We start from the raw sequence: 25,279 nt of genomic DNA, 5'->3' as shown, positions 1-25,279 counted from the left end.
TCCTGAAAGACTGAATGTACGAACAGACAGCGGCCGGGCCGCGTATCAAAGTAGAACGCTGACCCACAATTGCAATCTCCTGGCGACCAGGAGACCAACCCATTATCTACAATAACCAGCTCAGGAAGCCAGACTCCTGAATACGTCACAATCCAGGGAGACAGACAGACAGCAGCCTCTGCAGCAATCGGCCCCGGATGGCCAGCACTTGGTTAACGACGGACGACTTCCTTAATTTTTGTCCCCGCTTCCCACTTAGGAGCAGCCAGAGAAAGTCAAACACGCTCCCCTAACTGATCACACAGGATGCCCACTTCTAGGGAGCCCCCCCTCCAGCTCCGCAGGCCACCAGCCTCCATCGGGACACATCTGACACCTTTCCTTTCTGCCCACCAAGAAGCCCTCCCACCCGGCGGGCTGCCTTTGAATCTCTGCCCAAAACCAGGTGCCCGCTGGAGCCAGCTCTGCGTAGAGAGCGTTCGCTTGGTCTCATTGGTTTGGTCTTAGTCTAGTTCCTCAGTCCTTTCAGGAAACAGATGACCAGGTTGACGCGGACCCAGTGGCCCAGACCAGAACCCAACGGGCTCTCCCCAGCGGGCCTCTGAATTCATATGCGTTTGGAGGAAGTGAAGAAGCTCCCCACGGAGGAGACCGTTCATTTCTCTGACCCCCTGGAGAAGGAGGCATGGTTTTCTCTGTACAGTCTGTTCCGGAGAGTGTGGTGGCTCTCGGAGTGTGGTTCCCTGGACCACCACCGACAACAGCATCCCCTGGGTACTTGCCAGAAATGTAAACTCACAGGCCCACTCCAGACCTACTGAGTCAGAAATTCTGGAGGTGGGCCTGGCGATCTGTGTTTTAACAGGCCCTCTGGGTGAATCTGGTGCCCACCTAGGTTTGAGACCCATTGGCCTGGTTTTATGGCCCTTTCATCTGCAGAAAGAAGCCTCACATCTGTTTATTTTCGGGAAGTAAAAAAAAAAAAAAGCCATTTGTATTTGCAATAGGGCCCATAAACTTTACATCGCGAAATGCCCTCCCGTCTCTCATTTTTCTGCGGTCTATTTCATGCAACAACCCAAGATGACCTCAGAGCTCCTGGAATACGTCAAACAGATTCAAATGCTTTATGCTACAAAATGCATAAGGGGAAAAATAAAACAGAGGCTTAGATGCTGCTGCTAATTCCCTTTTCACGGCAGATCAAAAGAAAAGAAAAGGAAAGCGGGGGATGGGGGCGGGGGGGAGAAAGAATGCTCTTTAATTTTGTGTATTCATGGAAACTGGAGACTTTTTGTTAACCTCGAATGAAGGCCTGCTCCCGAGAACAAGTCTTATATTCCCGTGCTGGAAGGTTAATCCATTTCTAAATCCCATGGTTCAGCTGCAGGGAGTTATTTCTACAAGGACAAAGATGCAATTGTAAATCAAAATGATTGAGCCACATAATCACCGCAGTCAGCAAGCACACCAGTAACTTTTTGTTCCTTTTTAAATCTGGGGAGATTTGAGAAAATTGGAGTGGGTTTTTTTTTTTTTTTTTTTTTTTTAATTCTGTTGTTGTTGTTTGTCTGTTTGTTTTGTGGCTTACAGATAGGGTGTACGACCTCAGGCCCAAGGTAAGCAAACACCAGCACTGTGGATGGGAGCTTTGTAGCTCTCGAGCTGTGACAAGAAGTGACACAAGGCTCCCGCCAGTCAGAACTAGGCCGCTCCCCACAAAGCTGAAGAGAGGGCGTAAGTCAGGCTTGTTTCATGGCTCTTTGGCAACAGAACGGGAAGTTTAAGTAGGTTAGAACAGGAAGTCGCAGTAGGTCAGAACAGGAAGTTGAAAGAGGTCAAGTTAAAATTTCCTCTTCTCTTCACCTTTTTTCAAAGCATTCGAGCCCCCTCCTTGGATCTCTTCCTCTTTAGACACCCACCCCCGCCCCCAGATAGGAGGGTCAAGGGGGAGAGGGACAAAAACAAGGAAGAGACCCTCTCTTCAGTCTTGCCAGCTCCATGAATATAAGTGGGAGGGGAGTGTCAACTGAGTGGAGTGCCAAGAGGCTGGTGGTGAGAGACCGTCCTCTCTCCGAGGACCAGGAACATGATGCCAAAGAGGAAGGCCAAGCTTCCTGGGACCTTCTCCTCAGAGCCACAGAAGGAAGAGAGAAAACCCGGGATCATCAACAGCAATCCCTAGTGTGCAGAGCGTTAGAGGCCCAGAGGTCTTTGCCTTCTTACCCCCCAGGTCCTTCTGGTCACCCACCACGTTCTCCCATGAATTCACACTTCACGTAGGCTTCTCTTCTTAGACGTAGTGGTTTCCCATCTGCAGGAGACATCTGTTATATTTGTCTACCTAATAAAACTTCTCATCCCTGTATTGGAAATACAGTTTGAATTTCCCTTGGGGAATATTCCCTCCCCTAGTCCTCGTGGTTTGGGTGGGGCTGACTCCAAAGGTGGCCCTTTGATCCTCACTTGGCCAAGGAGAGTGTCGAAGTCACAGAGAATGGTTCACGTATGGGCAAACCAATGATATGAAGAGGCCAATCAGAGCTACTGACCATTTACCCCAGGAACTTGCTATAAAATCCTGGGAAAGATGAACCCCTCCTTATGGTGAAGTTGCAAAGCAGGCAGAATAGAAGTCTGAGGTTGGCGGGGCCATGGGGTTGCCTGCCTGGACAGGGACATTTAGTGAGAATCTGGCTCCAGCCCTGTCAAAATTAAGCTCTATCTCTGAATTTTCACTTATATGAAACAGCTTGTTTTATTTTTTGTTGTTGTTTTGCCTAGACCAACTTCAGCCGGATTTTGGTCAGTTGCCATCAAAAGGATCTGATAAATATATCATGTAATCTCATTCCCCCCCCCCCCTTCCCCTCCTGTCTTTTCCTTTTCTTCTTTTTTCCTCTTTTTTTGCTAAGTGAATTTGAATTCTTTTTTTTTTTTTTTCACTTGCACCAAAAGAGTCCTGATGCCTACATCATGGTAAATTACTGAACTGTCAACTTCAGGTAAATTCGGTGGCCTGAGATTCTTTGAAAGCCCAAGAAAGATTGAATTTAAGAGTCTCCAGACGAACAGACTTGGGGAGTAAATCTTAGACGGAGGGAGCCGGTAACGAACTGTAGGCCTCTTATGAACATTTCTTCAGTCCAACAGCCCTTCTCCCTCATGAGTACACTTGAGCTAGGTATAGAAGTGAGGGTGACAGTGTGTCCTGAAGATGCCAGGAGATGGCGTGAGACCCAGGTCAGGGGTGAGGGTTCTGATGGTGCTAAGAGAAGGAACAGAAGTAACACCACCCTCATATGAGGCAGCAGCAAAGACAGAGATGCCACCCAAAGACCCAGTGGAACCAGCCACCCTCAGCAGAGCCAGTGAGAGCTGGAAGACCACACATGAAGCTTCACCAGCTGCCTCCTGAAACCACCACCAGTGAGATGCAAAGGGGCAAAAGACCCTTCACACGGAAACAGCCCCAAGGTAGAACTACACTCTGAACTGACTGCTCTCCAGAGACTTCCTATTCTTAAACAAAATAACTTTTTTAATGTTTATTCATTTTTGAGAGAAAGCAGGAGACAGCGGGCGAGCGTGGGGGAAGGGCAGAGAGAGAGGGAGACAGAGAGTCTGAAGCAGGCTCCGAGCTGTCAGCACAGAGCCTGATGTGGGGCTCGAACTCAGGAACCACGAGATCGTGACCTGAGCTGAAGTCGGACGTTTTAACCAACTGAGCCATCAGACGCCCCGAGAATTTCCTACTCTTAAATGAAAAAGACGGATCTGGAGCTAAGTCAAATCTCGGTATAGAAAAATAAAGTGGTGTTTCTGACCAGGTGAGTCTAAGCGTGAAACTGTGTCTGAAGTTTATAAACTTTAGATGACCATATAATTATTAATTCTTGTCATTATTATCATTATCATCACTGCTCCTAATATTGTGATCATTGTTAAATAAATCTGGAGTCCATCTGAGCCAGAGTGGTGAGATTCATGTAGCCCACTCCTGCTGGATTATGAATACCAACATCTGTCATAAGTGGGTAGTAGGATACTTATACAATATAATTCAAGTCATTACCCTTGTACCAGGATTATGGGGATATACTTAAGGCTTTTTTCTACAAAGGAACAATTTCAGATGAAGGCTTTACATCAGAAGCCAAGATAGCATTTTTACAAGAAGAATTATCCTCATAACCATCCATAAGTATGAAATATACACCATGTACACAGTATTGGGGGGCCCACCCTCCATCCCCACTCTAAGCTTGTAAGTGACTCATTTGCTTGGTTGCCTAGCCATCTGTCATCTACCCATTTATCCACACACTTAGAGAACACCTACTACATGCCAATGAATCCTGGTGTCTGCCCTTGGGGATCATGCCGCCATGACAGTGTGGCAGGACATATACAAGAGAAGAAACATAAGGCCGGGATGGAACCACAGAGAACGGAATGAAAATCTTCTCAGAACTTAGAAGGGGCTTCTGCGAGTGGAGGGAGCAAACCGTTTACGTCTTGACAGTCACAAGCTGGCAAACCAGGGGCACGCATAAAGACACAGAGATGTGAACTAGCTGTGGAGATTTGGGGCGACTCCAACCAGTCAGTATTGCTGAATGCCAGGGTACAATGGGGTCGAAGGGAGGAAGAAAGGATGTCGAAAGAGGCAAGGGTATGGTTTGAAAGTTCTAGAAAAGTTCAGAGAGTCTGAAATGTAATGTCTAAAACATTAGGGTCCACGTTAGAGAAAACTCAATGTTTTGAGCGAAGATCAGTCTGATAGCCGGACAGGGGCTGGTCCAGAGCTGTGCTGTCTAGTTTGGGGAATGAGCACCTGAAATGTGGCTTGTCCCATCTGAGACGTGCTGTAATTATAACCGCACACACACTAGTCTTTGCAGCCTTGTAGGAAAAAAATATTTCACCAATAACTTCTTTATACATTGCTTACCTGTTAAAATGATAATATCATGGATGTATTGGGTTAAATAAAATGTATTCTTAAAATATATGATAAAATTAGGTAAATTTAAGATCTAATGTTAGAATGAAAGCCACTAGTTTCCTTTTATTTCTTTTGATACAGTTAATAGGAAACTGAAATTTGCATTTATGACTTGCAGGATATTTCTCTTGGACGGGGGGTCCAGAATGTTGGGAGAGGCTAAACAAAATGCCATTCATTCATTCAACATTTCACGCATGCCCCCTCTGTCCAGGTAGTGTTTTAGGCATGTGGGACACATCAGCAAACAGAACAGATAAGGATCCCTGTCCATGCCGAGGTTGTCTGACAGATGGGGATCGACAACAAAAAGTAAACACAACCAGTACAGGAAAGAGGCGAAGTCGAGCCCCGTAAGGGACCTGGGAATGGGGTGGGGTTGCAATTTAAAATCGGGCCATCAGAATGGGATTCACTGAGAAGCTGACATCTGAACAAAGAAGTCGAGATGAGGGAGTGAGTCTTGGGGGTGAGAGAAGGAAGAACACGCAGGGAGAGGAAACAGCCAGTGCAAAGGCCTGGCGTGTCTGAGGGAAGAGCAAGGCGGCGGCACGGCCGGAGAGGAATGTCGCGGGCATGGGGCAGCGGAAGAGGAGGTCTGACAGTTTGCAGGGCAGGGTGGGAGAGGAGACTGGGGCGCCACTTTAGCGAGGGAAATGGGGGCCATCTCAGGGTTTTGAGCAGAAAAGTAACATGCTCTGATTCCTGTTTTGAACGGATCCCTCTGGCTGTTGCAATGATGACGGACCCAAGAGGAACAGAAGGAGAAACAGACAAGTGAGTTGGAAAGGGACCGTGGTTCCCCGGGTAGGATCAGTGGCCTGGGTCAGGGGAGTAGCAGCGTGGGAGGCGCACAGTGGGGGGATTCGGGGCTCGTCTGAAGTTAGGGCCAATGGCGATTTTCTGATGCTTGGGAGCAGGGTGTGTGTGTGTGAGAGAGAGAATTGAGAAGGGTCAAGGATGACCCCAAGGATTTTGGCCTCATGGGTGATGCGAGAGGTTGCAGGTGAAGCAGGTTCGGGACCAGGGAGACACTGGAGAGTTCCATGTATTGAAATGACCTAGGTAAGAAGTGTCTGAATCAAGACATAGAAAACGGGGATACAACAAGAGAGTACACTTGAGACACATTTAGGAAATGTACAGAAGTTGTTAATTCTTAAACGGGAAATGAGGGAAGGGGAGGAATCGAAGGTAACTCCCCGCTTTCTAGGGAACTGGGTAGATGAAAGTATCACTCGTCGAAGTAGAGAACTTTGAAGGAGAAGAAATGGAAATTGACGCCAGGACTGAAAAGAATTCTCCACTCTCCACACGCAGGTAGAGCTGGGTTCGCCGAAGGTATAACCAGTCTTCTCCTGGGACGGTTGGGATTTCCAGAGGACAGGGAGGGGAGGGAGAACAGGGGCTGCTAAGATGACAGTATTCAGAGGGCACCATACGTCAGGGGTGGGGGAGGAGGCAGGAAGAGGAAGAAGCGACAGATGTTAAGAATCTGCATTCCGGGATCCTATCTTATGCTGAGTTCTAGAAGTTCAGAGATTGAGGGTACTGGAAACACTAGAAAGTGTTGGAAAGAAGATGTGACATTTCCACAACCACAGTACATATGCCGGGTAAACTGCTAGGCCTTTGGCTTGGGTCTGGGTCCCTCGACCTGCCCTGCACTGTAGCTCTGGGAAGGGGTGTGGTCATGGCATAAATGGAAACCAAGAAGCATCATGGACAACTGGCACGTGTCATCGGTGGACAAACATTGAGTTTGGACCGAGCTCACCATGCCTGAAGGCACAGAAAGAAAAAGATAAAAGGGTCTTTCTAGAAATATAGGACAAGGATGGGAAAACCATGTAGGAGGCTAAGAAGAACACAGTTCTGGAAAAGTACTACCAGATCTAGGGAAAACCTGGAGAAAGCGGCCCACCATCCTCGGTAGGATGGTTTCTGTGACACCATTGCAGGAAAACATGCTGAAATAAAAAAGCAATAGGATGCATTGGACAGGGAAAAGGATGAGATGGGGAAGGGCTGTTAGGATATTAAAAATGTAGTAGCATAATTAAACCCTTCCCTGTAAGTGTAAGAAGCAGAAGCAATATTACACAGCACGAAACTAGAATTGTCCGGGATCAACGTGAAAGGCTCTCTTAGAACACAGAGGGAATAAAAAAGCCGAAAGAATGAGATCAGTGAGTGAGAACATAATAGATGCGGGACACAGAGAAGCCATCCGGCAAATCATTGCTCCTGGAGGAGAGGCCAGGCCAGATGAACGACATCAGATAACAGAAGACAGCTTTTTCTGAGCAGAAGACATTCTCTGTGAACAGACTGCAAGGGCTCACCGCATTCCACTAAATGCACTGAGATCCTCTAGGCCTATTACATCTACCGTTCAAGAAACAGAAGCGGGGAGAGGGGACAACTCAGAAGAAGCAAGTTGAAGAGTTAGTCCAAAGGCAAAGCTCTGAAACAATGACAATAAGTGAAAGGCTTAGGTATGTGTGGGAACACGTGACGCCCATGGATCAAACTAATCACAATTTCAGTTTAATGCTGCAAAGGCATGAAAATGACACCACCTGAATGAGAGACTGCCTCTGCTTCTGGCAAACAGAGCACACAAAAAAAGGGCCATCCAGGGACTGGCAGTGTTTGATGGGCGTAAGCAGGGGCAGAGAAGGTGCCAGAATTGTCCCCAATTCTCAAGGGAAGAACAGGCAGTTGAAACAAACTCGTTCCCTTTGGAAGAGGAAGTAGAAAACTCTTACCAGGACAGGACAACAGGGGCCTTCTTTCGATGGCCAACCACTTAGGGACACACGAGGAAATGTAAGAAATGAGACAGGAATTAAGAAATTAGGTCCCAATGGTGCTTTGACAGATGACAGAGCAAGACACAAAGAAACCAAAGAGAATCGGTACAGTTCGGCAACCATGTCTTTTTGGTTTTGGAGATGGAGGGGAAGTGGACTGGAGAAGAAAGGAAGGTGGCGGAAGAGGAGGAGAGGGGTAGCAAGCAAGAGAGAAGAGGTGCTCCAGAGGATTCCATCATCAGAAGGTGGCAGCAGACCCGACCTGAAGGGGACAGCGTGCCCTTCTGCAGGGAGAGCTCAGCCTTAACTTCTGGAATGGTTTCTGGTGACTCCGACGCCTCTGGGGAACCATAAGTGATTTTCAGGCCTGGACTGTGATCTCTCCAGTTCCCCGGAATGGGGTGCTCCCGCTCCCTCTCAGTGCCCCGCATGCACAAGCCATGAAAGAACGCTACCCACCTGGGCAGAGGTGCTGTGAAGCTTCAGCAGTCCGTTCTCGAGACGCTCCATTTTGGACCTGAGCTCTTTTCCATGTCTGCGCAGCAAGCTCTGGTAGAGTCTGATGAACTCCAGGAACGACTTAGGGGTTGTGTAGTTGTAGCGTTGCTCGTTGCTCAGATAAGCCTGGGACATCTGGTTGACACTTGTGTGGACAAAGGCCATGAACTTGCTAATCGACTGCTTGACGGTGGGCTGAAGGTGAAGAGCAGGAAATCAGAGTGACTGTCTGGACGTGAAGACTGGCGGTGGTGGCCCACCCTGCTCACTGCCTCGCTACATGGAAGGTTTTGCCCCGACGACTCTATCCAAGCTTGAACTTGAATCCTGAAACTCTGGACATGGAATTCCTTGTACCCGAGGTGGAGAGGATCTTGACGAGTGTCTCCTTTGCCCTCTTACCTCAATGCCTTCTGTGTTCTGCAGGAAGCGGAGGCTGACAGACTCCAATGCCTGCCGAGGCCACTCGTGGAACCAGTCGATGGCTGTGCAGTTCACAATGGCTGGAAACTTCCTGCTGCGGACCCTCAGCTTGTTCCCCACAGGGGAGAAACAGAGAGTCACCTGAGAAGTCATAAGGGTGGGGAGAACCAAGAAGGTATCAGAAGTTCTCACAGGGAGATAGCTATGGCTTTAGGTTCTTTATTTCCCGGAAAGTTGGGAAACACATCCAATGGAGTAAAAAAAAAAAAAATCTGTCAATACCACCCAGGCTTCTCACCAAGAAATTAAGAAAGCTGGGACTGCATGAGGCAAGAGGGAGGCTACTGCCCTTGAATCAGATGAGAAGGGCAGCCTTGCAAAATTGCTCAGGCTGAGGAAGTCGCTCCACCCACACTGCCCATTCCCAGTACAATCAAGAAGGACAGCTATGTCCAAATTATCAGTAGAGATTCTCGTGAACCATCTCTGGTCTGCCTACCCGGCGCGGTAAATCCTTTTATACCTTCAGTTGTCGTCGGACCCGATCTATAAAGAATTTCCAGCAGTTCCCTCTGTTGTCTACCAGACCTTGACTCTTGACTTCATTCCTCACGTTGTTTATGATGTTTTCAACTTCATCATCGGAGTAGAGGTCTGGGATCTCTCCTGGGAGAAATGGGACACAGAAGGGCAGCTTTCGCATCTCTCTGCACAATGCAATTGGACATGAGAGGCTATCCAACTTGGGGACACAAGGCCCGTGATTTTTGTGGCCATGCCCCACCATTCCTGCTGGTGAAATTAAACAGACACTGTATCTACTCCAAACCCAGGGCAGAGAGATGATACTTGAAAGAATGGAACAAGCTACATGGCACCCTTTTGTCCTGGGCCAAGAGTTTGTGGCATGAGGGCTTTCAACTGTCTATGTCTTTTACTTAAGGAATTTATTTACTAATTATTGTTAATAAAAAGTTTGTTCCCAAGGAGCTTAAGATTTGGTAGGAAGAATAAAAGAGATGTAAAATACTTATAAGACCACAAGTGAAAGGGGGGGTAACATACAGACAAATCCATATATTGATGAAAAATGAACTATCCCTTTCTATTAGAGCAGAAAGGGAGAGAGCAGGAATGGCTTCAGGGAACTTAGCCTATGGTAAGTATGACATCTTAAAATCAATGGGGAAAAAATGAACATTCAATACACAGTATTAGGAAAACTGGAATCTGAAACAAACAAACAAACTATGGTTGGATCCTTATATTCCACTGTATGCTAGGATAGATTCCAAATGGGTCAATGACTTCGCCATAGAAAAGAAAACCATAAAAATGGCAGAAGAAATGAGGGCAATATTATATGACCTCTGAGTGGGGAAGGACTTCCTCATTGTAACTCAAAATCAGCATGTTTTAAAAGAAAGATAAATTTGATATATTTAAGTTGATATATTTTATGTAAAAGTATAAGTTTGGTATAAAAAATAGAAACAAAACAGCATGGTGAAAACATAGGCAAAGTATAATAAAAGCAAAACCAAAGAACCAATGAAAATAGGTTTCTTAAAGAAGACAGACAAATGGCCAGCAGGTTCATGAAAAGGTGCTCAACACAATTAGTTATCAGGGAAATGCAAATGAAGATCACAATGAGATCCCCCCTCCCACCTGTGAGGATGCCTATTATCAAAAAGACAAGAGATAATAAGTGCTGACGAGGATGTGGAGGAAAGGGAGCCCCTGTGCCCTGTTGGGAATGTAAACTGGTACAGCCACTATGGAAAACAGTATGGAAGCTCCTAAAGAAATTAAAAATAGAATAAGTACCATGGGATCCAGGAATCCCACTTCTGGATATATGTTCAAAAGAAAAAAAAACCAGATCTCAGAAATATCCATACTCCTCTGTTCACTGCAGCATTATTCACAGTAGCCAAGATCTGGAAACAACCTAGGTATGCATCAGTGGATGAATGGATCAAACAAATGTGACATATATAGGAATATTACCCAGGCTTTAAAAAAAGGAAATCCTGTCATTTGCAATAACATGATGAACCTGGAGGGCATTATGCTAATAAGCCACAGAAAAAGGAAATTATTGCATGATGCCACTTACATGTAGAATCTAAAACAAGCAAACAAAAAACCCAGTCAAACTCCTAGAAATAGAGTAGAAAGTGGTTGCCAGGAACTGGGGGGTGGAGGAAATATGGAGAGCCTGGTAGAAGGGTACAAACTTTCAGTTATAAGATGAATGAGGCTTTAGGATCTAATGTATAACACAGTGGTTATATTTGATAACACTGTACTATGTAACTGAAATTTGCTAAGAGCTGGAACTTAAATGTTCTCATTCCTCAAGTTTTAAAAAGAAAATATGTGTTTAACTCTGATTATAGTTAAACAGTTAATCCCCTTAATATGTAAATATTATAATGTTACATATAGTAATATTATACATAAATATGTAAATAAAGTCTCCACAAATAAAGGAAAAAACCAATAATTCAACTGTAGGACGTGGATACAGAAGAGAGCTCACAGTACAGGAAATACAAATACTTCTTAAATATATGAACACATGCTTTAGCCCACTCATAGTAATAGAAATGTAGTTTAAAACAATGCCTCAATATTAATTTTGCAAGACTGGCAAAGTTCTGAAAGTTCGATAAAATCCTGTCTTACACAACATACGGTGAATAAATCTTTTAAAAAATCCTAACTAAATACATAAAAATGCATGTATGATGACCAAGTAGGGTTTGTCCTAGAAATGCAATGATGGTTAGGTATTAGAGAAATCTATGAAAATAATCCACTACGTTAATAGATTAAAGTAGATAATTACAATATTACCATTACAAAGACACATAACATTTCTAAAATACTGGTAACAAACTAGGAATAAATAAGATTTCTCTTACTCTATCATAGATGTCTATTGCAGACTCATTGCAAACATTATACCTAAGAGTGAAATACTAGAATATTCCCTTTCAAATCGGGACCGAGACAAGCACGATTGCTATTATGTTTCCTAGTCAATGGTATATAGGAAGTCCTAGACCATGCAAAAAATCAAGAAAAGGAAAATGTAAAGCATGAGTTAAGACAATCATAAAATTATTATTGTCCAAAATCTAATTTTCTACATAGAATATCTAAGAGAATATACACGTAAACCATCAGGACTCACAAGCACATTTAACAACAAGCTTTCTGGATATAAATCCATATTGAAAATAAAATGGCAACTCTATACTCAAGCCCCCCAGAACGTTCCTTTATTCTTTTGTATCTTTTTAAGAAAAGATTTTATTGTTTTTGAAGCAATCTCTACACCCAACGTGGGGCTCAAACTCACAACTCGGAGATCAAGAGTCACATGCTCTGCTGACTGAAGTGGCCAGGGAAGAGTAAAGGATAAAGAACAGCCATGACATTTCTGAAGCAGAACCAGTGGGAAGGATTTTCCCTACCAGAAATCAAGTCTCCTTATAAAACAAAGCTAATTTGGGGCGCCTGGGTGGCTCAGCTGGTTGAACATCTGACTCTTGATTTTGGCCCAGATTATGATCCCAGGGTCATGGGATCGAGCCCCACATCGGGCTCTACACTCAGCTTGAGATTCTCTCTCCACCCCTCCCCTTCCTTGTGCTCTTTCTCTCTTAAAACAAGCAAACAAACCAAAAAACCCAAACCTATGTTAATTAAAACAATGCAAAATTGGTATGGGCCAAATATATAGAACACCGAAGGCAACACCTAGAAACAGACCTAATTATAAACAGGAAATTGCTATTAAAAATCAGTGTGCAGTCACTGATTGATGGATTAATCAATAAGTGATGTTAGGTAATTCAGCATTACGAGTAAAAAATTAAAATTAGAACACTATATACAAATAAATTTCAGGTGGATTAAAGACATAAATATGAAAAGTAAAACACCAGAAATTTAAAACTAAAATGCAGGAGGGGCACCCGGGGGCCCTGTGAGTTAAGCGTCCAACTTTGGCTCAGGTCATGATCTCGCAGTTCGTGAGTTTGAGCCCCACATTGGGCTCTGTGCTGATGGCTCAGAGCCCAGAGCCCACTTCGGATTCTGTGTCTCCCTGTCTGTCTGCACCTCCCCCACTGTGCACTCACGCGCTCTCTCTCTCTCAAAAATAAATAAACATTAATTAAAAAAAAATAAAATGCAGGAGATAATTTTTATCATGTCGAATAGAACAAAAGTTCTGAACAGTCTGGAGCGTTAAAAAGAACTGTTAAGTTTTACAGCGTTTAAACTAAATCAGCATGACAAAAGTCAGATGCAGACTTCAAAAGAGATTTACACCCCATATAATGAGCAAAGTGTTAGTATCCAGGATATATAAGGAACTCTTAGAAATCCGTAAGAAAAAAACAAGAAAGCCAAGAGCAAATGGTCAAACTGTATAAATAGGCAACTCACAGGAGAGGAACAGCCAATAAACCCTCCAAAAGATGCTCAAGGTCACAAGTAAAAAGGGAAAGAAAACAATGAGATTTCATTTCACGCCCATTGGCAAAAACTAACGTGTGAGATCAACCAAGCACTCACGAGGTTAGGAGGAAGCAGGTATTCATGCGTGACTGGGCAGGGAGCAAATGTGCACAACTACTCTGGAGAGCAGTGTGGCACTTTTTATAAAGTTGAAATATCCATCCCAGACAATTTAGTAATCTACATTTTGGGCCCCGATTGGAAAGAAACTCTTGTACGTGCCCATTGCAAGTTTCTATGTTGCAACGTCATGATCGCATGGGAGTTTTATTGCATTCCGCACATCCAGAAGAGTTTGTAAAGAAATACGGAAACACATAAAGGGAAGAAAGTCAACGGGGGTGGTGAGAGCATAAAGACTGTGAAGGAAGAGTCAGAAATTGGGGAGAGACAGCCGGGCAGAGCAGAGTTGTGAGTCAGGGGCCAGGGGGTGGGCTCCCGGCTCAGATGGAGGCTTTGGCCTTGGGGAGGAGGCATGGTCACCTTGGAGGACAGGAGAAACCCACAGAGACGTGGAGACGGGCTGTGCGGTATGAGTAAAGTTGTGAGTCTCATCCTGAAGAGTCAGGTCTTCTCAATGAGAGAGGACAGTGGGTGGGGGAGGGAAGCACTGGAATAGCTCAAATCTTGAAAACACTGGATATGATGTGAAGTAGGCGTGGCTCATGGCCAGGATATTCCATGGGCCCTGGGAAAGCTCTCCCCCATTTCCAGAACAAGGCTTTAGACGGGTACTGAGGCCATCTGGACCTGGAATCACAGGAATCCACACCCACACGCTTCTTCCTTCCTCCATAACCAACACAGAATTGTGAGCATCACAGAAATGCTGGACGTGGAAGGAGCCACGGGGGCCACCCTACCCGTGTTACCTCCTTGCGGGCTTGGATGAGGTCCTCAAAGATGGGTGGTTTGGCAAATGGCCTTAATCAACAAGTGATGTTAGGTAATTCAGTATTAAGATAAAAAATGAAAATTAGCACACTATAGACGAAAACATTTTAGGTGGATTAAAGACATAAATATGAAAAGTAAAATAGGAAAAACTAAAACAAAATGCAGGAGGGGCACCTGGGCGGCTCAGCCGGTTAAGGGTCCAACTTCGGCTTCAGGTCATGATCTCACCATTCATGAATTTTGCGTTAGTTAATCCGAGCGATGGGAATTCTGACTTTGCCTGTCAGTGAAGTTGCTACACATCGGTGCACTACCACAGCTGAAGGAACGCATTGCCAACTGCCAACAAATGTCTGGCTTTCATAGTCTGACCACATTAACCCAGCCGGGAGTTCAGTAAGAATTTTATACTAATTAGACTTAATCGTTTTAAAAGGTCAAAATGGAAAAAAAAAAATGGATTATCATGAAATTGATCGTTTACTTCCTTCCCTTAATTGGACAAATTTAACTTCCGTCCATCAAGGTATTCCGTAGGACGCATATAAAACACCCTGAGCTATAACTTGTCCAAACCAAGGTCTTAGGAATGGAATAACCCCTTTCTCATTTGATCAAAGCAGAGGTCCACGGAAACTGCTAAGGAAATGCAATGATATTCAGCATGTGTTGGGAATTAAAGAGCTCAGGGAAGTGTTGTTTTTTCTTTTTAATTGTTTTAAATGTTTGTTTATTTTTGAGAGACAGAGAAAGAGCATGAGCAGGGGAGGGGCAGAGAGAGAGGGAGACACAGAGTCCAAAGCAGGCTCCAGGCTCCGAGCTGTCAGAGCCCAACATGGGGCTCGAACTCATGAACCACGAGATCATGACCTGAGCTGAAGTTGGCTGCTTAACTGACTGAGCCACCCAGGTGCCCCAAGTTTTAAAAAAAGCAACAGTCAAATGGAATTGACATGAGCCATACTCCCCCAGCTTCAGGAGCCGACTGCCTACAGTGGTCTGTATTCCTTTCTCCTTTGTGTCTCTGATAATCTGCATTCCCTTCCCCATTATCATGTTAGAGCCCCCCAGTGAGGACTCCATTCCCTTTGGTCTTAGAGCATGTGTAACAACACAGCCTGCATTCTTCGCCCTTCTATTATTTGAAATATGGAGGGCTTACTTTTGGTGTTTTATGTAGAACATTCTCGATAGGGAGGAACCAAACTATGGTCTACAGGCTAAATCCGGCATGCTGTCTGTTTGCTTGGCCTGTCAGCTACGAGTGGTTCTTACAATTTGTAATGGTTGAAAAAAAAATAATAATAATACTTAATGACTCATGAAAATTATAGGACATTCAAATTTTATTGTCCATAAATAAAGTTTTATCGGCCACGGCTGCAATCATTCATTTAGGTATGGTCTATGGCTATTTTTCCCAGTACAACGACAGAGCTGAGTAGCTGTGACAGACTGTATGGTCTGCAAAACTGAAAATATTTACTTTCTGATCCTTTATAGAAAAAAAGTTGGCTGACCTTGGCTTATGGGATACACTTAGGCTGTGCTGTTGAAAGTACCAGGCCATTTGGAGACTTGCTCCATGCTCTTAAGATGCTAGTATCTGTCACAAGGTCCCAAGAGCTCCTTAAGAAGAAGGTCACCAGATGGAATTGAGCCTCTGAATTGGGAGCAAAGTTTGCATCTTGAGGTTTATTCCTCCAATTTCTCCCGGCATCATACCCATCAGTTACTATGTGATGTAGGTAGTCATGCTTTCAAGCGAGGGACTGAACTGCCAGAGGGGATTCTGTGATGCGAACAGAGGCAGAGGCTATTTAAATATTTGAAAAGTTCCCTCCTGAGACCTACACTCGGGAAACACTATTTCTGCTTTCAAGTGCTCTGTGCCATCATTAACGCCTCCTAATACTTTGAAGCCCAGACTAATCATCATTCTTCTCTGTGCTCATGTGGGACCTTCAGAGGCGAAAACTGCTTTTGGGGGAGGAGATCCTGATGGTTTGAGATGGTTCTGTTAGGTGGGGCTTGATGATAAAATGGATGAAGCTATGGACTGGGTCCTCCGTGAACGCGTTAGTGTCGCACTGGCTTAGGGGACCTGGCCTCATCCAGGCCCACCATTTTCCCCCAAAGTTTCTCTGGTCTCAAGGGGGGGAAAGTGGGGGACTGTGGTGGCTGTCTCAGGAGCCCTCTGCACCTCTCTCTGCATGCCTGAAAATCATCTCAAAGCATGTGTGCAACAGTGAGATCTAATACGTAAGACAGCACATCATTCTCGTGACATCACACACCTTAGTTCAACAAACACCTGCTGAATAATAATTATGGGACCAGAGATGGGTTAATAGCTGACAGCATAAATGATGGAAGTAACAGTCTCTACAGAGGGTTAGAATTATATTTGTATTGTTTTATTTCCTAAACTGGACAGTAGGTCCTTAAGCCTTTTCCTTTCCTATCCTTACATTATTTCCTAACAACAAAAACATTAACTGACAAGAGACAACCTAGGCTCTGCCTTTCACGAATCTGCAATGCTGTTTCAGCACAGTGGTGGGGTATGCAGCCATGGAAACCTACAGAGACGTGGAGGGTATTTCTCACTGCCAAGGATGATAGTGGATCAGTGACGATTTCCTAGAGAGAGAGGACACTCAAGATAAGTCTCATAACGTGGGTAGAAGGGACTCCAGACAAAGGAGGAGGAGGGCATGGAGTTCAAGAGGAATATGATGAGTAATGATGTCAGGGAACAACAGTGCAGTGTATTAGCTCAGGGAGTTAGGAAGTAGATCACAGAGTAGGTCAAAGGCAGGGTCTTCTTCTTCTTCTTTTTTTTTTTTTTTTCTTTTTTAATCTGTAGAAAAAGGGGCTTGGGTCTTCTCCTGCATTCAGTTAGAAAAACCAATGAAGAAATTCTATTTTATAAAGACCCTTTGGAAGCAGTGAGGAGGATGGATGAGGGGAGGTATTGCCTAGGATATGGGGATGAGTTAAGAAGTGTCTGTATGTGTTGAATCAACCGATGAAAAGACCGGTGGTAGCTATGATAGAGAAGATTTAGATTCAGAAATGGTTCGGGGATAAAATTGGTGGTGGCTGATTATCTCTTAGATAGAGGAGATGAGGGAGAAGTCAGCAATGTAGGCAAATGCGCGGACATTGTCTTAACAACTTGCATAGAAATTTAGCACCACGTGAAGGAAAGGAAAGGCTGACAACTCAAGCATGTTTTTGCATCACCCTTTGGCATTTCTGCTTGGCAGCTGGAGAGCCAACCAGGTGCTGGTTTGAGGACACAACTTGTAGATAAAGCCACGGAGACCACAAAGTATGCTCAGAATATCTGATGCATGCTCAAGGGAGCCTCCTTTGCCTCCCAGTCTATCTCTTCTCCTTCCAGGGAAATTGGGCCAGATCTCTGCATATGTAAAGCAGAGATGGCCCACCAGGAAATCTAGTTCTGGGAAAAGCATAATCTAATGCCAAGTCTGTTACAAATATTTCCAGACTCTAGATTCTTTTTTTTTAAGTTTACTTATTTTGAGAGAGAGCGAGCGACACAGTGTGTATGTGGGGGGGGGGGGGGTGGAGCAGAGAGAAAGGGAGAGAGAGAATCCCAGGCAGGTTCTGCCCTGTCAGCATGGAGCCCAATGTGGGGCGTGAATTCATAAACCGTGAAATCATGACCTGAACTAAAGTCAGATGCTTCACCAACTGAGCCACCCAGGCGCCCCTAGACTCCAGATTCTTATGTGATGGGTGGAGACCATTAACATACCAATCCTGGATCTAATCATTGAGGTCCTGGAAGGCGAGGTGATCTTTTCATGTTCTATATATGAACAGGAGATGTGACCCTAATTTAAAAGGACAGTCTGGTTCAGAGATGGAGAGGCACAGTACTTTATAACAAGGGGGACCCAATTTCATAAACTATTTCAATAGGCCACATAGAGTGTATGATGCTCACGTTTAGGCACAGTGCCTACTGACTGGAACATGTGAGCTTAATAAGTGGTTCTGAATATGAGTACATGGAAAGTGAACTAGTCTGGACCGGGGAAGAGAAATCTTAAATGTGGAGTGAACAATTAGGCCTTTTGAAAAGCAGGAGGAAAATCCCAACACGAGATCCCCATGTAAAATAAAGTATGAAACCTGGCAGAGTTAAGAAAGGCAGAGACACCACACCCAGAGCAGACTATGTCCTCTTAGCTGGGACTGCGATAAAATGCTCTTTCTGGAATACAGGGAAGTTGGAGGAAGATGTGTTATACCAGAAAGCCAGGAAATGATTCTATTTCCCCCCTCTAGGTTAGGATGAGGCCTTGCTGGTACTGAGTTTTGTCCAAGAACCAAGACGGTACACATTTTGTAAGAATTTCTTAAGTACCTGGGTTTGATGACCAGTGTCTACTCTTTAGGAATTATTATAACAGGGCAGTAAGGGCATAGCAAAATTTGGGCTTTCCAGATTCAGCAAGGATCAATGTTTCCTGTGTAGTTTCATGATGCCAGCAGCTGCATGATGCCCAGGAAGGACCCTGGCAGCCAAGGGAAATGACTCAAAGGTACTCCTCCTTTGCTCCTGATATATACAGCCACCGTGTTTTTTTTATACAGTTATGTACCTTTTGCTAATTAAACTAGGAACTATATTTAATTTTTAAACTTTGTGTGCAGGATTTCTTCCTGCCAATCTGTAACCCAACTGAGACACAGCTGGGATAATGATAGGTTCTGAAATGGTTGGTTGGTGTCAGGAGTGGGATGCAAGAACTGAATTACTATTATGGTTTGATTCTGGAAATGGCATCAGAAAATCAAGGGATCAAACAATGAGCTAAAGTAGTGTGGGAAGAGGGGCGCCTGGGTGGCTCAGCTGGTTAGTGTCTGACTCTTGATTTTAGCTCAGGTCAAGATCTCACGGTCGTAGATTGAGCCCCGCATTGGGCTCCATGCTGAGCATGGAGCTCGCTCAAGATCCTCTCTCTCCCTCTATCTCTGCCTCTCTCTCCAGCTCATGCGTGCTCTCTCAAAAAAAAAAAATGTGGGAAGAAACCAGATAGCCTATGGCATGAGATTAGTAGGTCATTGAGAAAGGTGTTTTTGGGGAGGGTTGAATCAGTGTAATACATTCTACTGTACCTTTATATCTCTAAACTAACAGGACTTGTGGATAACTATGGAGGGAGGAGTTCATGGCAAGGTAGCCTGACATAGTGTTATAGTTTGCACTGTGTTATCCAAGAGTGGAGTGATTGCACAACCCCACAAAATTCAAACATGAAGGGGATGGGGAGGTTCTGAGGAATTCCCGAAGCCCTCTGTGGACTAGCAGTCAATTAATTTCTAGCAATTATTTAGTTGACAGGGAAAATTAGAACTGAGATAGGCTCTTGTTCTCCCTGTCAAAGTGGTTAAGAAGAAAGGGAGGAATATTAGAAAAGCATTGCTTTTAATTGCATTTCTTTTTAACATGTGTATGTAAGTCTTATTTTTGTACAGAAGCCTTAAAAGAGAAATGTGAGCTTGAAACTTCATGGCTTTGGAGCAAGCTGACCGCATTATGCTTTCACTGGGCAGGGCTTCAGAAATTCATTTCAGCTTGGAAAAGAAACAGTTGCCTTCCAAATGAAAAATTAAAAAGACTTAATTGAGAAACAAAATTTCAACTGGTAAAAGCATATGAATTTCTGTGTCTCAGACATTATTTTAGGAGAAGGTGACCTGGCTGGATGGGGCCAACTGCGATACAGGGTGAGGCTGGCAATGTGCCTGGTATCTCCAGAGCTGGAAGTTTTTGGAAGCACAATTTCACCTTTGTTGAAGTTAGACTTCAGGGTGCAGGGTGGGAGAGCCACTGGACACACTCTCGTTATTTAGTAAAATCATAAAAGGGGAGGCAATGTTGTAGGTGGAATGCTGTCGTAGAAGATGGTGGCTCTAAGAATGGGGAGAGCGGATGGGAGGAGAAAAGGAATAAGTAAGGCAAACTCCTGCATATGAAGGTAACTTTAGGGTAGAAATCTGTGTGAGGCTTAGAGCTGGCACAGTAAGGAACCTGGGACTCCGTTCCTCATCAGAAACAATCCAAAGGTTGCTCACAGAGTCTGCTAGAGCATGATGGGGACCAGGGACCAGTGGTTCTTCAGGGGTGACGGCAAAATGGCGTGGGATAGAAGCATACAAAATTTGAAGCGGACAATGATCCTGAAGCAGTGAAGTTCCTAGGCACTGCATAGCAGAAGACCACCTTGAAATAAATTACATCAGACATGGGATAGACTATGGAGAAATATGCTGTGATCGTGGTTCTTGGATTTCATAAACTAAAGAGTATTTAGTCAGAGAGCCAGGGGTTGGACTGTGGATACATGGGCTTTCTGAAATGCTGAAAAGCTAGAGGCAGTAATTTTGTTCTGGAACATCTGTGCATTGACTTTGTTTTCTTAACCCAGATGAAGAGGTAGTTTTGCAGATGCTGAATTTGGCTTAAGAGCCAGGAAAGCATATTCTATGTTTAATTAATATAAATGCAAAAATATACACCTCCAATTTCTGTAAATGCATAATTTAAGTAATATATTGTCTTACATTCTTGGGTATATACATTTATATATATCTTGCGTTATGTTTATATACATGCATGTGTGTGTGTGTATAATTTTTTTTAACCCAGAATGGTTCACATAATTCCTGAATTCCTGAGTAAATAAGGACAGTAAAGTATCAGAATCGAACTTTCCACTGAAGTCCTCTCTTGCACTGATGGTGTCACAGGACAGTGGACAGCCTCTGTCAAGTTTTTGGGAAACCAAGGAAACCAGCTTAGAGATATCCCCCCCCCCTTTTTTTTAAAGGAAATTCTGTTTTTTTAAGTTAATTTATTTATTTTGAGAGAGACAGAGACAGTGTGAGTGGGGACGGGGCAGAGAGAGAGAGAAGGAGAGAATCCCAAGCAGGCTCTGTGCTGCTGGCACAGAGCCTGATGGGGGCTCGAGCTCACAAAACTGTGAGATCATGACCAGGGCTGAAGCCAAGAGTCTGACACTTAACTGACTGAGCCACCCAGGTGCCCCCATTTTAGGGATATCCCACATCTATTGTTGCTTCTACTTTGCCTAAGGTTCTGAATCCTCAATTAAATTGGCAAACGAATCTTGCCCTATTGCGTAAGTTTTGCATGTGCAAATTCTGTGTCTCTTCTGGCCAATGCCTAACCTACTTGAAATATTGCACACATTCTATCTAGTTTCTCTCTTGAATACGGGAAGAGAATAGCACCTTCCCGCTGGGCTCAGGAGATCGGCAGACCCTTAACATGTTCTTTTCCCAATAATCAGATCTAGTTCCAATAAAAGCCCCAAGATTATTGCCTGTTTTGCAATGGAAGGAGCCAGGATACCAGGCACAGCACTAGCTCTAAGGACCTTAATGAACCAGTCCTCTTCTAGTTTCTTCCTTATTTCTATGACCTAGCTCTCCGGACCTTGGGCCACCTTGGGGTGACTCTGACACCAGGGGGAATTTAGCAGAGACACTCAAGAGAAAAGGGTTTCTTACCAGATGCCAAGAGATCATTGATGAGCACAAGGAACTTCTCATCAGCCACTTGGGCCTCGGTCATGAGAAACACCGTGCTGAGACCCTTCACCCCAGCTTTCAGGCACAAACTGGCCAGGTCCATCTGTGGAAACAATCAATATTAGAGATCTCTGGGAAGACGGCCTTACTGAAAGAGGTCTCCAAGCCACTCGTTAGGAATGAGACCACTTCCTTATCTACTTTAATGGGAGATAAAGTGAAGCAGCAATGGAAAGTAGGAAGGAGTGCCATCTTGTCCTGAAAAGTAAGGAAAGTACGCCTCATTCCCTGCCTCAATCCCAATAGAGATGGACAAATAAAATTAAATAGCGATGATCTTCAATTCTACAACCATTGCGGCTCCTACACTGGCCTCTGGGGCTCCTGCTTTGTGCAAAGAGCTAACAGCTTCCCAAAGGGACAGAGATGGTTCCTGTTCACCTGTGTTACTCATATCATCATGCAAGTGAATGAACTTCCCCAGGAGGCAAGCAACTGCTCTTGGCCTTGACAGAGGAGTCATGTGCTTGGGGATACCGACCTGGGTGATGAATACATCTTATGCCAGCAGTGTCTTGTGTCCTCATGACTCGCTCCAGCAAAAGCCTTATGTTGGAATAAAATATACTGGGGACCACACACACACACACACACACACACACACACACACAATCATCTTGTAGGAAATTACATCCAGTCAAAACTACAGGTTTTGGGCTACAGTGTTGGGCTAGGATGCCAAGCCCTGAATTTTTCCAGCTTAGTCAATCTCGGTTCCTACTCTGTATCCCTCTCGCAAAGCTCGGTGCCAGTCTCTGATCTTGCTCTTCTCCCTTGCCCCACTCAAAGCTCCTTTTCTAAGAGCCTCGTGCATTTCTTTACAGCAGAGCACCTTTGTGTCCTTTAAAGTTAGTGAACTTCCTTGAATATCGACTGCTCTCAACCTTGTGCGTTGACGGAATTAGCTAAGACAAGGCTTCTCAACTCTCACCGGAGCCATCTGGGGGAGGCTTTCAGAAGTCCTGACGCTCAGGCCATTCCCTGGACTAGTTAAGCGGAAATTTCTGGAGGGTGGGGTGCAGGTACCAGCATGATTTGAAGGAGATTCCGGGATGTAGTCGAGGTAGAGAACCGCTGTCTTAGATCATTCCGTGAACATGTGTTTCTCATATGCACTAACTTATTTACTTTTTGGGGGGGAACCGCTGAAGACTGGTCTCACGTGACCATGGTCTATGACCTCAGATCCAGCCAGTCATGGAGAGGCTGAACTGTGGCTCCGGAGTCAGCAGTGGGTGCCACTGGCGGAGAGATCTGAAGGCAGGTGGGTAGGTCTGGCCCCACGCTGGCGGGAATTCTCCCAGGGACAGTAAGGGCAGCGTCCTGGTGGAAATTACATCAGGACTCCCAATCCCGCCTCTACTGTAACCATGCACAAAAGGGAGGGGGCTGGGCAAAGTGACCTCTGAAGGCTGGATAAATGCCTTTCCCCACTTTCCAGAGCTTGCATTGTGGCTGCTAAGTGCTTAATGTCGGGACCAGGAAATGTCACTGAAGCTCCTGGTAGCTGGTGGTTACAGGAACTTTCCTTTAAAATATGGCTGTCTTACAGAACTTGGGCAGACTGTCGGAATTCCTTCGAAGCCTGCCACAGGGGCTAGCCAGCCGTGCGCTAAACGTCACATAGATGTGCCCCTGCTCCGGTGAGAACTGAGGTTCCAGGGACCGAGCTGAAGCAGCTGAGGTCTGCAGACCTGAGCCCAATGAGAAAAGAGCCCCTCACGTCCCTAGCCCTGAACCGAAGAAGCGAATGGCCCAGAGCCTTACGGGGAGGGTCTAAGCGAGGCGCGTGAAGAGCTAGGAAGGGGGACGGGAAGCTGTGGGTGGCTGCAGGGGGGCTGTCACTCACCTTGAAGTCCGCGATCTGGTAGCCTCTCCACGGCGTGATCTGGAACACGTCCCTGGAGCTGATGAAAGCCGCAAGCCTGGTCAGACACTGCTTGCCGCTCCCACCCACGCCGACCAGCAGAGCGTTTCCCCGCGGGGACTCCAGGATGCGGCTGATGTGGCAGCTGCGGAGGAGCAGAGGTCCACGGCTCTGATCAGACCCCTCCCGCGAGGAGCACGCACCGCGCCGGAACCTTCCTAGGAGGCACACGGTGAGCCGAGCTGCAGGAAGCGTGAGTTACACGGCCCCCGCATCAGGTCTCACCTTCTTGCCTGGATGGATGGAGGTTGTCAACGGCTTTGCTTTAAGCCAAAGCCTCTGCGACCAGGTGGCAGGGGAGGAAGAGCTCACGGCAGCCAGGCAGGATGGGAGGGGACCCCAACTCACGCTCCGTCCCCTCCCCAGCCCGGGCTGACTGCCACACCTCCATGGCACTTTGCCTCACCTGCTTGTGCTTTCAGGCAGGAGGAGGGGGCAGGGAAAAGAGAAAAGAAGAAAAAACATTCAGGGGAGGCTAGAGCACGAGCGGGAACAGAATTGTTTGCTCCTCTTAAGAAAGAAGGAGCAACGGGGTGCCCGGGCGGCTCAGTCGGTTCAGCGTCCGACTTCTGCTCAGGTCATGATCTCACGGGTTGTGGGTTCGAGCCCCGGGTCGGGCTCTGTGCTGACAGCTCGGAGCCTGGAGTCTGCTTTGGATTCAATGTCTCTCTCTCTCTCTCTGTCCCCACCCCGCTTGTACTCTCTCTCTCTCTCAAAAATAAATAGACATTACAAAATAAAAAAATTTGTTAAAAAGGAGGAGCGGAATTGAAGTCAGCAGAATGATGGGGAGCCCTAGGCATGGATGCTCTTGCAATGAGTGCTCGGAGATTCTTGGGGCACAAGACACCCGCTTCCTTGGCTTCTGGATTCTTCCCCTTGCAGCGACACTCACCTCTCTCAGTAACCATATTCCCACCCAGCGATGGCGAAACATTCCCAGGCCCTGGGCTCAGACTACGTTCTGCAGAGGACCCTCCTCTGCCTGCCCCACAAGCCTTCCGCAAATGCTCTCCCTCCTTCAGGCCATCCACAGACCCTCTTCCACATTCTCCGTTCCCCTCAGCACTGTGTACTTACCTTATGTAAGGGACCTACACCCTTTATAACAATAGTTCCCATTCCCTTCCTTTCCTTGTCTTCGTATTTATTTATTTTTTGAGAGAGCGAGAGCGAGTGACAGCGTGGACACAAGCAAGGGAGGGGCAGAGAGAGAAGGAGAGAGAGAATCTCAAGCAGGGTCCGCACCATCCGCCCAGAGCCCGACGCGGGGCTCGAACTCATGAACGGGGAGGGCATGCCCTGAGCTGAAACCAAGAGTAGGACGCATAACCGACGGACACATCCGGTTGCCCCCCTTGCTTTCCTCATCTTAAAAACAATAACTATTCATTGTGAAAAATGCATAAAATCCAGAAAAAAGCTACAACTTACTAGATAGCAATAAACACTATTGACATTAACTGTATGTCCTTCTGGACATTTTTCTAGGGTCTGTATGTTTATAAGTATATA

The 25,279-nt window shown here is 45.5% G+C and overlaps 1 protein-coding gene across 4 annotated transcripts in view; it reads right to left on the bottom strand.

Moving 5' to 3' along the window:
- DNAH9 (dynein axonemal heavy chain 9) overlaps positions 1 to 25,279 on the bottom strand; it is a 334,028-nt gene that overhangs the window by 107,577 nt on the left and 201,172 nt on the right. For all 4 annotated transcript variants that reach the window (XM_023244531.2, XM_045045039.1, XM_045045040.1 and 1 more), the window contains 5 exons: positions 23,687 to 23,849; positions 21,757 to 21,880; positions 9,269 to 9,411; positions 8,725 to 8,886; positions 8,284 to 8,517 (listed from right to left, as the gene is read on the bottom strand). In XM_023244531.2, the coding sequence (XP_023100299.2) occupies positions 8,284 to 8,517; positions 8,725 to 8,886; positions 9,269 to 9,411; positions 21,757 to 21,880; positions 23,687 to 23,849 (826 nt within the window). The remainder of the gene's footprint in view (positions 1 to 8,283; positions 8,518 to 8,724; positions 8,887 to 9,268; positions 9,412 to 21,756; positions 21,881 to 23,686; positions 23,850 to 25,279) is intronic.

This window comes from Felis catus, chromosome E1, assembly GCF_018350175.1.
Source record: "Felis catus isolate Fca126 chromosome E1, F.catus_Fca126_mat1.0, whole genome shotgun sequence".
Taxonomy (NCBI): Eukaryota; Metazoa; Chordata; class Mammalia; order Carnivora; family Felidae; genus Felis; species Felis catus.
The sequence above is the reverse complement of the archived record's forward strand: the minus strand, read 5'-3'. Positions and strand labels throughout refer to the sequence as shown.